Source organism: Oncorhynchus tshawytscha, linkage group LG15, assembly GCF_018296145.1.
Source record: "Oncorhynchus tshawytscha isolate Ot180627B linkage group LG15, Otsh_v2.0, whole genome shotgun sequence".
In the NCBI taxonomy this organism is placed as follows: Eukaryota; Metazoa; Chordata; class Actinopteri; order Salmoniformes; family Salmonidae; genus Oncorhynchus; species Oncorhynchus tshawytscha.
This window is the reverse complement of record NC_056443.1, coordinates 4,029,674-4,043,923: the sequence shown is the minus strand read 5'-3', so window position 1 is coordinate 4,043,923 and position 14,250 is coordinate 4,029,674. Positions and strand designations below refer to the sequence as shown.

At 44.2% G+C, this 14,250-nt stretch overlaps 1 protein-coding gene across 1 annotated transcript in view; it reads left to right on the top strand.

Moving 5' to 3' along the window:
• Window positions 1–359: 359 nt before the first annotated feature.
• The window catches only part of LOC112267828 (LHFPL tetraspan subfamily member 3 protein-like), a 31,404-nt gene continuing 17,513 nt past the window's right edge, over window positions 360–14,250 (top strand). Inside the window, exon 1 of the mRNA XM_024445976.2 lies at window positions 360–1,885. Coding sequence (XP_024301744.1) covers window positions 1,456–1,885 — 430 coding nt within the window. The 5' untranslated portion in view covers window positions 360–1,455. The remainder of the gene's footprint in view (window positions 1,886–14,250) is intronic.

Below are 14,250 nucleotides of genomic sequence, written 5' to 3'. Positions count from 1 at the left end.
TTCAATTTGTCTTACGCCATTCATAAACTAATAGGTATGCTACTGTAAATATAAAGTTATTTTCTCAGCTGAACAATAATTGTAACCACAAGCCTAAATAATGAACATAAAATGTTTTCATGCCTGTGTGCACGTTGTTTGTTTTTCTTGGTATGCCTATAGGCTACCTCGCCGTGCCGTGGGGAGAAATATGCCACATGCAGCTTTGAGAAGGCTAATCCTGAAGAAGAATAGACTGCACTGAGAGAAGGTACTGGCAGAGCAGTCAAAGCCACTTCAGAATCATCAAATGATCAACAAGAAGAACATCAAGTCAACCTAACCACTGAGCACTGTGCATACTGTTGCCCGCTGCATAGCACACACAGTTGGAGACTTGGAGTAGGCTATCAAACAGATGATGCCTTTATAGTGATTACCCAGCCATTGCAGTCATGATTAAGTTTAGCCAATTAGCCTATATCACGACTTCGTGATAAAATGCCATGTCGCAGGGCTGAGTTTTATAGCCTGCCTTTGATGTTGATGTGCACTTGCTCACTGTGCGCTAAACACCAGAGCGTCTTGATGTGCGACAGAAACCATCCTATTTCGGTGGACACAGATCAACACCGAGAGAGAGAGAGAGAAAGCTGAAACTTCAATATTCTGCCTCGAAGGTCAGAGCCAACCTAGACTAAATCAAATAGGAGTGTTGCTTTTTAGATTTAACGATTTTATTTCAGATGTCTCCCATTCCATCATTGCACTGGGACATGAGAGAGTGGGATTAGGGGATAGGCTGTATTGCGCATGGTGCTTTATCAGAGGGGCTTTGATAGGCCTATCGGTTGTGACAGTCGGACTGCGCCTGCCTGGAATACAGGTGTTCTTTGGTCAAATATGGACGCAGAGCACATCATGCACAGTGAGCAGATTGTCAACACTCGCGACTTCATCATCTCAGTTAAATGCACCTCCGACATCTCGGGGAAATCGGCATTCGGTGGAAGATGAGGTTGTAGCCTTGACCACTACGGTAGTGGCCACGTCTGTGAATGGGGATCTCTCGGTGGATTGTAGCATTTTTCATTGATTATTCATCTCTGTGCGCCCTCAATCGAATGCAGTTCTGACCGTAGGATGCTTGTTTAGCCTACTATGGCCGTTTCGAATTAACACCCGGTGATTATTACATGTTGTTATCTCAGTGATCATTCATTCAGAAGATTCCTCCTCAGTAGTATTCGTAATATCTCTCGGATACCCAGCCTACCATTCAATAAAGATAAGGAAAACGGTGGCGGACCCAAGCACAGTGCAAGCTGCAAGGCTTTAGTAGGCTGAACACTCGCCCAGAGGGGAGCAGTTTAGTCGGGGAGATCATGTCACATTGACGCGGCCGGGATGTGCTTTGTGCTTGATTAAAGCTCTGTGTGTGAACTGTTCGTAAATGTAAAAACCTTTAGAGATTGAATGATGGTACCTGGGGCTCCTACAACCATGCTTCCCGCTTCCGAGGCTGCCAAAATCTACCAGACCAACTACGTGAGGAACTCCCGCGCTATCGGGGTTCTGTGGGCCATCTTCACCATCCTCTTCGCTATAGTCAACGTGGTGTGCTTTATCCAGCCCTACTGGATCGGAGACGGGATGGACACGCCGCAGGCCGGTTACTTCGGCCTCTTCCACTACTGCATCGGAAACGGGCTGTCCCGGGACCTGACGTGCCAGGGCAGCTTCATGGAGTTCAGCACGATCCCTTCCGGCGCCTTCAAAGCCGCGTCCGTCTTCATCGGGATGTCCATGGCGCTGGTCATCGGATGCATCGGCTGCTTCACCCTCTTCTTCTTCTGCAGCACTGGCACGGTCTACAAGATCTGCGGCTGGATACAGCTGGCTGCGGGTAAGTCCCCCCCCCCGTCTGCATATTGATTCCTTGAAGGGTGAAGGAGTTCCGAACTTCAGCAGTTCTACAACCAGAGAGAGATCTCTGTATTCCAGCTGTTCAATCAGCCAGGAAGGGGAAATAAACAATGTGTTAAAGCTAGAATCCTTAGTTGCTACATCCATTCTTGGACTTGTAAATTATAGGCTGCCAATTGATTCTTGATGAATATAACTGATACATGCCTCATGAGTTTAGTTCAAATGTTGTGCCCCATCAGAACCCTAAATATAAACTTGTTTTACTCCAATGTTGATAAACAACGTAAATGTAAACAAACACTGTATAGCCTAAAAACATGGTTAAAACTATGCTTTCAATATCATTGGTGGTTAGTCCTTGCATCTATAGCTCTGTCTGTGAATTTTAGAGTGGTTACATTTCTCCAGCCCAATCCCTTAGATTTTTTTTGCAAAACGGGCTGGGATGCTCTTTACTATTGTTTAAATTACGGATTCTAGCTTTAAGTGTGGTTGATAGTGTTATACTTGACGTCAGTTTTATAAGACGTGCATGATCAATGTCGGGGGGTTAAGTAGGTGGGTTAAGCAAATATATTTCTATAAAATGAGCAAAAGCTCCTTGCAGATGACAGCCATGTTTGTTTATCTGTCTTAAATCACCATACACTGTCACACTATCTTTAACACATCTATTAATGGAGCAAAGACAACTACACAAAATACAGCCAGACACGCGAACGACACCGGCCAAGTTGCATGTAAAAAAACCTTGCAAAAATAAATGTACACACGCACGTGTCAAGCGCAAACGTGGTTCTATTTCAGATGCTGCAGGTGCTGCAAGTCCCCTCCTTATTGTATATCAGGAAGATACAAACCCACACAGATGCTTGAAAAACACACGATAAGAGATGAATTAAAGATATCTAAACACCAACTAGGTTTCCCTTTTTATCTGTAGATGAGTCCTTGGAGTAGAGAAACATGTATGACTCCAGGTCAACATTCTACAAACACCCATCTTAAAGGAGGACCATATGAATGTTAGGTAAAATAACAACCCAATGTTAATCTCCCAGCTAAATATCCATTAACATTTCATGTGTTTCGAACCCACCCAAAATTAATATAATTGATGCACAGTTGATTTGAGTTTTAACCTGCATGTCATGATTGCATCTTGTCAGATAGACAAAATCCCAGTGGCATGCGGACGCACTCCAGTGGTGTAGTCTGCATGTAATGCTCTCTCATACATCAGAATTTACCCAAGCTTGTAAACAAGCATCACAGTGAAAGTTACTTTAGAGAATTTAAGCTGGTAAAGAATGCACACAGACTCCAGGTTGTGGCTTTAAAGCGGGTGCATACAATCATCGAGTGATCCATCAAAGGCAAAGATCCTTCAACTCATCTCTGTAAAAAGTAACACAAACCACTGATTTAAAAAAACATAATGAATGGGTGTTAATGCTGCTTGACAGATGTTGGTCTGAGACCCACAACACCATCCGTCTGTACAGCTGCAGGAGCCTCGCTGTATATTCATGTTGAACACAAACACCAGCATGGAGATTATCCGGAGGATTCCACAGCATTCTCGTCCCAGACTGAGTTCAAACGGAAGCCTTGCCCAATGAACACAGCCAGGGTGTTTATATCAGCACCTTGTTTTTCCACATGAAAGAAAGACACTGCTTATCCCTCAATGGTGACCGCTTGGTTGGTATCCACAAAATGATTCTCAGGGTAGGAGTGCTGATCTAGGATCGGTTCTGCATTTTAGATCATCATGAGTATGATTATATGGACAGATCCTAGATCAGCAGGCCTACTCTGAGATGTTCTGGATACGGTCTTCATAATACGGTACAGATCTGATCATGTTCAGACTATACAGGGGGGTGATCAACAAACTGACTAACACGGCCTGTATGATGCCAAAAAACACACTACTAAACATATTGTAAATATTTACGTAATTTAAATTAAGATAATTATTTTTGATGATCTCTGCCTAGTTATGGGGCCTTTTCACCACTGAGATTCTCCAAAAATACAGGTGACAAATATGTTTTATCAACTCAACAGTCCATGCCATGTTGAGGTCACTGTGAAATGGGCTATTAAGACGTTCCTGGGGAGTAGTAAATGGAAATATATTGTACTTTTATTTTCTCATTGCAGCCAGAGATCCCAGGCATGATTGTCAAATCCTTCTAGGCTCAGTGTAGTCAGACTTCTATCCAGGACCAACTGGCTGTTGTGAGTGTCTGCCAAAGACGGCTCATAGCGAAGATGCACCTCTCCTTAAAAGCAGAGGAGAGGATGAACGTCTGATGAGAACAATCTACCTGTAGGCATTTGAACAGCAACGCCAGAAGGAAATGTACTTGAAACCAACTGACATGTTCCCGCCACAGCAATACAATACCCAAAGAAGTCTGTCTCCTTACTACTATTAACACTCTTGAATAATCTGCTTAACTGGCCCACTGCACACAGCACTTCTCAGGTAGACATGCCCAGTCTGCACTCAGCCCAGTCTGCACTCAGCCCAGTAGCTGCCTGCAAACTGGAGCAGCTGGACCATCCGCCCTGCCTCCCTCCATCCTCCCTCTCTCCCCCCTTGCGTCGCCTTGACCACCCTGATCACTGCGGACCAATTAACTCCCAAACTAAGACTGACAGGAAGCCCCCTCCATGACAACCACAGTGCATGGTCGGTCGATGATAATCACACTCATCCTGTGACAACTTCCACCAAATGCCAGGCGCTTCTCCACTCTAGTGGAGGATGTGATGGATGGGTCGGCTCTGGCAGCATGACAATGCCTGCCTGTCTGGCTCTAGTGAGGAAGCAGATTGGTGCTCGGCTCGCCATCCTGGATGGAAACAAGAACTCCGCTGACCATCCCTATCTCCCACCCTCACCAAGGCAAATGCCTGAACACGCAGGAAGGTGATTATCATTCATGTATTCGGCAGGGGCTCCTTGCTCAGTTTGGATATGGCTTCCACAAGCAAACAAAGGAGCCAGGGGGGCTCTTGAGTGCGTTATGGAAGCATTTCAATGACCTGTTTCCTGGCTCTGTTTGGACCACTAAGCTGCCCGTATGGGTAAGTGGCCGCACATTGCTGCACTCAGTACTGGTCCAATGGGTGCCCAGAGACGGAAGCTGGCATTAGCATCAAACATTAAAAGGCCCATTTCGTTGCTAGTGGTTTATTGATCCAGAGGTTTCTGTGCAGAACAAAACAGCACAAAGCTTCACTAATGGGAGACATATGCTGTCACCGTCTGGCTCCTCTGCTGCTTACAGGCAGTACTGTCTGTTGGTCTATTTATTCAGGTGTGTGTGAGTGTTTGAGTGTGTGTGTGCTACTCTTTACCGTGTCTTTAATTTATCATAGGTGTCTGTCACAATCCCTCAGTCTGGGGATTGGGCCAACTCGTGCCTATGCATGAAAATGCATGATTTGGCATTTAAATACACACAGTCTGTTCAGCACTCATACAGTACTGTGGCTGTTGGGGATCTTTGCACAGTGTGGCTCTCCATTTCTCACACTTCTTTAAAATGGAGGCAAGTGAGAGACATCACATGGTGCCTTGTTGGGGGAAAGAGAGGAGGTGGATAAGAGATGTCAACTAAGGGAGGGGATGAAGACCAGCAGGGAGGAAAAGATAAAAGCACATTAAATAAAATGGAAAGTGATGGTCACAAAGAAGGTTTTGGAGAAAAAAAACAGAGACAAGAAGAGTTAAAATATTGATGCTGAAAAGTACTATCAAGAGATGAGGTCAGGAAGAAAGCCATGCCATTAGAAGTTCAAGCTCGGGCCCAGCCTTTCTGAACCGAATATGACCAGCCATAAATGAGAGCTTAGCCTCCCTCTCCGCTCACAACTTTACAAGGTTGTGCACTAAAGCCAGTGGGCAGTTGCTGTGTGTGTCATAATACCACTAAAGTCAATACAATAGATAATGACATCAACCAGCTCTTATCCTTCCTGTCAGTGATAACGTGATGGACTGGCTGGCTGGGCCTGAGATGATTCAGGAGATGATGTAACATGACCAAACGGGAGTCCCAGTTACTCTCTCTCTCTCTCTCACACACACACACACACACACACACACACACACACACACACACACACACACACACACACACACACACACACACACACACACACACACACACACACATTAGTCAGAGTTTTAGAGGACAGCAGAAGTAGTGTGGTGGGACATCAGGAGGAGTTGTGAATGGGGCTGATGAAAGCCGGCCCACTACTCCAGCTCTTTGGAAGCCCATTGAGTCTCCCACAGCATACTCCACAGATCAGACTCTCCCACAGCATACTCCACAGATCAGAGACTCTCCCACAGCATACTCCACAGATCAGAGACTCTCCCACAGCATACTCCACAGATCAGACTCTCCCACAGCATACTCCACAGATCAGAGACTCTCCCACAGCATACTCCACAGATCAGACTCTCCCACAGCATACTCCACAGATCAGAGACTCTCCCACAGCATACTCCATAGACACAGACACAGATCAGAGACTCCCCACAGCATACAGACTCTCCCACAGATCAGAGACTCTCCCACAGCATACTCCACAGATCAGACTCTCCCACAGCATACTCCACAGATCAGAGACTCTCCCACAGCATACTCCACAGATCAGAGACTCTCCCACAGCATACTCCATAGATCAGACACTCTCCCACAGCATACTCCACAGATCAGACACTCTCCCACAGCATACTCCACAGATCATCCCCCACAGTATACTCCACAGATCAGAGACTCCCCCACAGCATACTCCACATATCAGAGACTCCCCCACAGCATACTCCACAGATCAGAGACTCTCCCACAGCATACTCCACAGGTCAGACACTCTCCCACAGCATACTCCACAGATCAGACACTCTCCCACAGCATACTCCACAGATCTCCAGAGAGGGAGAGAGACTGACCGTAGGGCCCACCCCTCTATCCCTCTCCTCTTTAACTCATCCCTCTCTCCGTTCCATCCCCAATCTGCAAAGCACCTGTCCAGGCCCTGCTGTCAGCCACGCACACACACACCATCCTTTTAGAGTGTAATGTTATGTACAATGGGCCAATGGACCTTTAAGCCTCCAATGCAGTCATCAGGAAGTTAGATGGTGCGCCTGCCAGGCATGAAATGTGTGATTTCTCAAACCCACCTCCCAAATGATCAGCATAGCATGCCTCTTAATAGAACTGTCAGCTGGTAAATAAATCAGAAAGCAGACGTTGTACGTCAGGAGGTGTGAAGGCGTCAGAGCAGGAGGTGTTTTATGTATCTTCCTGTGGATTAGAGGTGGCAGATACAGTGCCAAGTTTAGGATGTCATTCTGACACATCCTGTACCTGCCAATGACCCATAAGATGGGTTTGTGCTAAGAGGAGAGAATGACTGTAGATGCCATTATTGGGTTTTGCTTCAATAACATTTCATTACTAGATCTGATGGTTTATATGCAGTCCTATTATTCAGATGCGGGAAATTGTTTTAAAGATGTTGTGATCTCATCGTATTGGTGCACACCATGACTTTGATAAAATAGCTCGTCAATTTTTCATGAGTTTGATTGGCAGCTGTGATGGAGGACTTGCTAGGCCTGTTAGAAATAGAGTGAGAGTGACATCTCTGATTGAAGAGTTGCATGGTCTTTTGGGACTAAACTGTGACTGACTTATGATTAGATCTAAGAGGGTGATGATAAGAAGGTGACAAGAGACAAATGTACAGCAGAAGAGAGGTTTGAAAGACAGCTGATTCCAGAGAGAGACATCTAAAATAGCATGACAATGCAAATCCCTAAAGAACAGTTAGTCCTCTGGGAGGACAATATAGCCTCATTCAAAATGGGTTCTAACACTCAACTATCTTATGATCAATTTCCTGCCAATCGAATTTGCTTGGTATGGAGTGCAAGCATCAGCCATACTGCCAGGGAAAATTCAGAGCAATGCTAAATATATTTGATGGAGGCCTATCTGTGAATACACTGTTCCTCTCTGGAGTCAAATTCAAGCTTTCATAACCACAGGCACTCTGACTCTACTGCATCATTAAACCAACTTCCAGTAATATAGAGGCATTTAAATGCTCTACGAGTTATTAAAGTGGGTTCCTGCGCATCAGTGGATTTTCATTGTAGACCGGCACAGTTGAACCACAAATTGAACTTTGTAATTTTTCAGGTGAAGGCTTTCCCCGGTACATGTCGCGCTTCCTAAAAAGCTGTGTCTTTCTGGACCTTTTCTCCCGGGGTGTCAGCCTCGGTGCCACAGTGGGTTCGGGGGTAAACTCACTGTGTTTGCCCTGGTTCCGTGGCACCGGCCGGCTAGTGTTAGTGGGGGGGGGTGTTAATAATGGGATTAGGACTGGTCGACTGACTGAGACGCTGGTACAGCTCACAGGAGAGATAACTGGTACAGCTCTGCTGTTGGTGATGCAGGCTCAGTAACAGATAATCATGCAAATCATAAAGAACCACAGGGGACCAGGCACTAAGGGACACGGGGGGGTTGAGGGAAGAAAGTTGGAAACTCCAAGTCAGACACTCACAGTATGGGTAAAAGAGTAGAGAGACAAGGGCTCTCTAGTGCTACTGTACCAGTCAAAAGTTTGGACACACTTACTCATTCAAGGGTTTTACTTGATTTTTTACTATTTTCTACATTGTAGAATAATTGTGAAGAAATCAAAACTATGAAATAACACATATGGAATCATGTAGTAACCAAAAAAGTGTTAAACAAATCAAAATATATTTTAGATTTTAGATTCTTCAAAGTAGCCACCCTTTGCCTTGATGACAGCTTTGCACACTCTTGGCATTCGCTCAACCAGCTTCACCTGGAATGCTTTTCCAACAGTCTTGAAGGAGTTCCCACATATGCTGAGCAATTGTTGGTTGCTTTTCCTTCACTCTGTGGTCCAACTCATCCCAAACCATCTCAATTGGGTTGAGGTCAGGTTATTGTGGAGGCCAGGTCATCTGATGCAGCACTCCATCACTCTCCTTCTGGGTCAAATTGCCCATACACAGCCTGGAGGTGTGTTGGGTCATTGTCCTTTGGATAAACAAATGATAGTCCCACTGTGTGCAAATCAGATGGGATGCCGTATCGCTGCAGAATGCTGTGGTAGCCATGCTGGTTAAGTGTGCCTTGAATTCTAAATAAATCACAGTGTCACCAGAAAAGCACCGTCACACCTCCTCCTCTATTCCATGCTTCACGGTGGGAGCCACACATGCGGAGATCATCCGTTAACCTACTCTGCGTCTCAAAAAGACACGGCGGTTGGAACCAAAAATTGCAACTTTGGCCTCATCAGACCAAAGGACAGATTTCCACCGGTCGAATGTCCATTGCTCATGTTTCTTGGCCCAAGCAAGTCCTTTGTACAGTTGATGTTCAGATGTGTATGTTACTTTAACTCCGTGAAGCATATATTTTGGCTGCAATTTCTGAGGCTGGTAACTCTAATGAACTGTTCCTCTGCAGCAGAGGTAACTCTGGGTCTTCCATTTCTGTGGCGGTCCTCATGAGAGCCAGTTTCATCATAGCGCTTGATGGTTTTTGCGACTGCACTTGAAGAAACTTTCGAAATTCTTGAAATGTTCCGTATTGACTGACCTTCATGTCTTAATAGTAATGATGGTCTGTAGTTGCTCTTTGGTTATTTGAGCTGTTCTTGCCATAATATAGCTTGGTCTTTTACCAAATAGGGCAATCTTCTGTATACCAATCCTACTTTCTCACAACACAACGGATTGGCTCAAACGCATTAAGAAGGAAAGAAATTCCACAAATTAACTTTTAACAAGGCACATCTGTTAATTGAAATGCATTCCAGGTGACTACCTCATGAAGCTGGTTGAGAGAATGCCAAAAGCGTGCAAAGCTTTCATCAATGCAAAGCGTGGCTACTTTGAAGAATCTCAAATATCAAATATATTTTGATTTGTTTAACACCTTTTTGTCTACTGTGTGTGTAGGTGTGTGCAGCTGTATGCAGCATTGTCTGTGTATTCCTACACATTTGACAGTTATCCTTCAGGAGTTATGTGTGTGCAGTATTTGCCAGCACTACCTGGGTAATCTTGGGTAGAAGGAGCAATCTACAAATGCTCTACTCTGCAAATGTTCTACTCTGCAATAGAGATCTTGCTCAGTCTGCTACAGTGCAGATGTAGGCTATTAATTTGAGCCAGCATGCTACAGCAGGAAAATAATCCTGCAGCAACAGGAAATTGGAATTATTATGTGTATTATAATTAATGGACATTTTTGTAGGAGTTGATACATTTTTCATAGGTACAAATCTAAAATGGAAATTACAAACTTCAGAAGGCTTTTAATAAACCTCAAATTACATTTCCTGCATTTCAGTTAAGTTCTCCTGCAACAGGGTGATCAAATTAATATCCTACATATGTATCATCTGTCCCCAAGGGAGTGTCACTAAATAGCTAGGCTACCCACCACTGCACAAGGGATCAGTGAGCATAAGCTTCTCCCAAGAAGAGAAAATACTGCCTGTCTCTCACTTTCTCTCTCCATTCTCTCTCTCTGATACAACTCAGCTATCACTGATCATAGTGAGAGAAGCTGACTTATTTAAAGCAGATGGGTTTATGCCACATGTAAAACGTAATTTTAGGTCACTTGTAGAAGTAGCTATCATCAACTGCAGTAGTGTGTCAAAAATAAGTTGACCCGATTGACTTGTAATTTTTATGTTTGTCCTACTGCAGCTAGTCAAACAGTATATGCTGAAATAAACCTTTAATACAACTGTCATGATGTGCCCTGGGGGGAGGATCCAAGCCCCCCTTCAATTTAATTCAAGGGGCTTTATTGGCATTTGAAACATATGTTAACATTGCCAAAGCAAGTGAAGTAGATAATAAACAAAAGTGAAATAAACAATAAAAATGAACAGTAAACATTACACTCACAGAAGATACAAAAGAATAAAGATATTATAAATATCATATTATGTATATATACAGTGTTGTAACGATGTGCAAATGGTTAAAGTACAAAAGGGAAAATACATTTAAAATACATTTACAATGGTGTTTGTTCTTCACTGGTTGCCCTTTTCTTGTGGCAACAGGTCGCAAATCTAGCTGCTGTGATGGCACACTGTGGTATTTCACCCAGTAGATATGGGAGTTTATCAAAATCGGGTTTGTTTTCAAATTCTTTGTGGATCTGTGTAATTTGAGGAAAATATGTGTCTCTAATATGGTCATACATTTGGCAGGAGGTTAGGAAGTGCAGCTCAGTTTCCACCTAATTTTGTGGGCAGTGTGTACATAGCCTGTCTTCTCTTGAGAGCCAGGTCTGCCTACGGCGGCCTTTCTCAATAGCAAGGCTATGCTCACTGAGTCTGTACATAGTCAAAGCTTTCCTTAAGTTTGGGTCAGTAACAGTGGTCAGGTATTCTGCCACTGTGTACTCTCTGTTAAGGGCCAAATAGCATTCTAGTTTGCTCTGTTTTTTTGTTAATTACTTGACACATTGGAAATAATTATCTTTTTGTTTTCTCATGATTTGGTTGGGTCTAATTGTGTTGCTGTCCTGGGGCTCTGTGGGGTCTGTTTGTGTTTGTGAACAGAGCCCCAGGACCAGCTTGCTTAGGGGACTCTTCTCCAGGTTAATCTCTCTGAAGGTGATGGCTTTGTTATGGAAAGTTTGGGAATCGCTTCCTTTTAGGTGGTTTGTAGAATTTAACGGCTATTTTCTGGATTTGGATAATTAGCAGGTATCTGCCTAATTCTGCTCTGCATGCATTATTTGGTGTTTTACGTTGTACACGGGGGATATTTTTTCAGAATTCTGCATGCAGAGTCTCCATTTGGTGTTTGTCCCATTTTGTGAATTATTGGTTGGTGAGCAGACCCCAGACCTCACAACCATAAAGGGCAATGACTGATTAAACTGATTAAAGTATTTTTTGCCAGATCCTAATTGGTATGTCGAAGTTTATGTTCCTTTTGATGGCATAGAATGCCCTTCTTGCCTTGTCTCTCAGATCGTTCACAGCTTTGTGGAAGTTACCTGTGGCGCTGATGTTTAGGACAAGTTATGTATTGTTTTTTTGTGTGCTCTAGGGCAATGGTGTGTAGACGGAATTTGTGCTTGTGGTCCTGGCGACTGGACCTTTTTGGAACACCATTATTTTGGTCTTACTGAGATTTACTGTTAGGGCCCAGGTCTGGCAGAATCTGTGCAGAAGATCTTGGTGCTGCTTTAGGCCCTCCTTGGTTGGAGACAGAAGCACCAGATCATCAGCAAACAGTAGACATTTGACTTCAGATTCTAGTAGAGTGAGGCCGGGTGCTGCAGACTTTTCTAGTGCCCTCGCCAATTTGTTGATATATATGTTGAAGAGGGTGGGGCATAAGCTGCATCCCTGTCTCACCCCACGGCCCTGTGGGAAGAAATGTGTGTGTTTGCCTATTTTAACCGCACACTTGTTGTTTGTGTACATGGATTTTATTATGTTGTATGTTTTTCCCCCAACACCACTTTCTATCAATTTGTATAGCAGAACCTTATGTCAAATTGAGTCAAAGGCTTTTTTTTTTTAAATCAACAAAGCATGAGATGAATTTGCCTTTGTTTTGGTTTGTTTGTTTGTCAAATAGGGTGTGCAGGGTGAATACGTGGTCTGTCGTACAATAATTGAGTAAAAAGCCAATTTTACATTTGCCCAGTACATTGTTTTCACTTAGGAAATGAATGTACGAGTCTGCAGGTAATGACAATGCAGAGGATTTCCCCAAGGTTGCTGTTGACGCCTATCCCAGTTAAGAATTTGTTCTTAACTGACTTGCCTAGTTAAATAAAGGTTAAAAAAAAAAAAATTTAAATAATAATTGGGGTGAAATTTGTCTCCACTTTTGTGGATTGGGGTGATCAGTCCTTGGTTCCAAATATTGGGGAAGATGCCAGAGCTAAGCATCATGTTAAAGAGTTTTATAGCCAATTGGAATTTGTTGTCTGTATATTTGATAATTTCATTGAGGATACCATCAACACCACAGGCCTTTTTTGGGTTGGAGAGTTTTTAGTTCATTCAAGGTAGTTGGAGAATCCAGTGGGTTCTGGTAGTCTTTAATAGTTGATTCTAAGATTTGTATTTGATCAATGTTTTTGCTGTTTATTATTTGTTATATAGCCAAAACGATTGTCCTCCATACAGCATCTCACCACCAGACATTCTGCTCTCAACCTGTTAAATAAAAACACTGTTTGATCCATCAGTCCAGACAGTGTTGTTGTAGTCTAAGTAGTGATAGGCCATAGATGTATTGACCCCCATGTCTCCTCCAGTCTCTATGTCCCAGCCAGCGTTCAGAGGAGTTGGCTTTATAGATTTCCAAACTGTGTTTATCTTCTAGATCACCAGAGCCAAGCAAAGGAGACAGGCGTTTGATTTATCCCCCTCTTCCAGAGAGAGGAAGGGAAGAGGGAGGGAGGGAGGGACAAGGGCATGGTGAACCATTAAAAAAGCAGCGAGGCGGCAGCAGCAGCATCGTGTGTGTGTGTGATGTTGGTGTGTCTGAGTTTGCTTTGTTAAGAGACTGTCGCACAGTTCCTGTTTCTGTCATCAGTCTCTCCAACCGGGTGGTTATGACACCTGGCTTTCATTGTTGGGTTCTGTTGTTGGGTGATTAATTGGGAATGAATGAGATGCAGCGAGGGTAAGACTACTTGGCCCAGTTACTCAGGTCTAGAAAACAACAACGCCACCTGTAAACTGCTCATCTTTAAGAGACTGTGTGCTTGATATCTGACTGTGTGTGGGCAGTGGTGACTCGTCTCGTACTGGCCAAAGTTTTCAGAGACCTTTAACTTATTTATTCATTACTTCTCAGTCCTCGCCTGTGGCATCCATTTTAAGTTTCCACGCCAATCAAAGGAGGACATAGGGCAAATCCTTTGATGTGCTGGACCTGGGCAGCCATCCACTGTGTTGGAGCGTGTACGCCTCATCCTACTCATCCGGTCTCTCTCTTCCTCCCCTGATGTGCTGGACCTGGGCATCCATCCACTGTGTTGGAGCGTGTACGCCTCATCCTACTCATCTGGTCTCTCTCTTCCTCCCCTGATGTGCTGGACCTGGGCATCCATCCACTGTGTTGGAGCGTGTACGCCTCATCCTACTCATCTGGTCTCTCTCTTCCTCCCCTGATGTGCTGGACCTGGGCAGCCATCCACTGTGTTGGAGCGTGTACGCCTCATCCTACTCATCCGGTCTCTCTCTTCCTCCCCTGCTCCT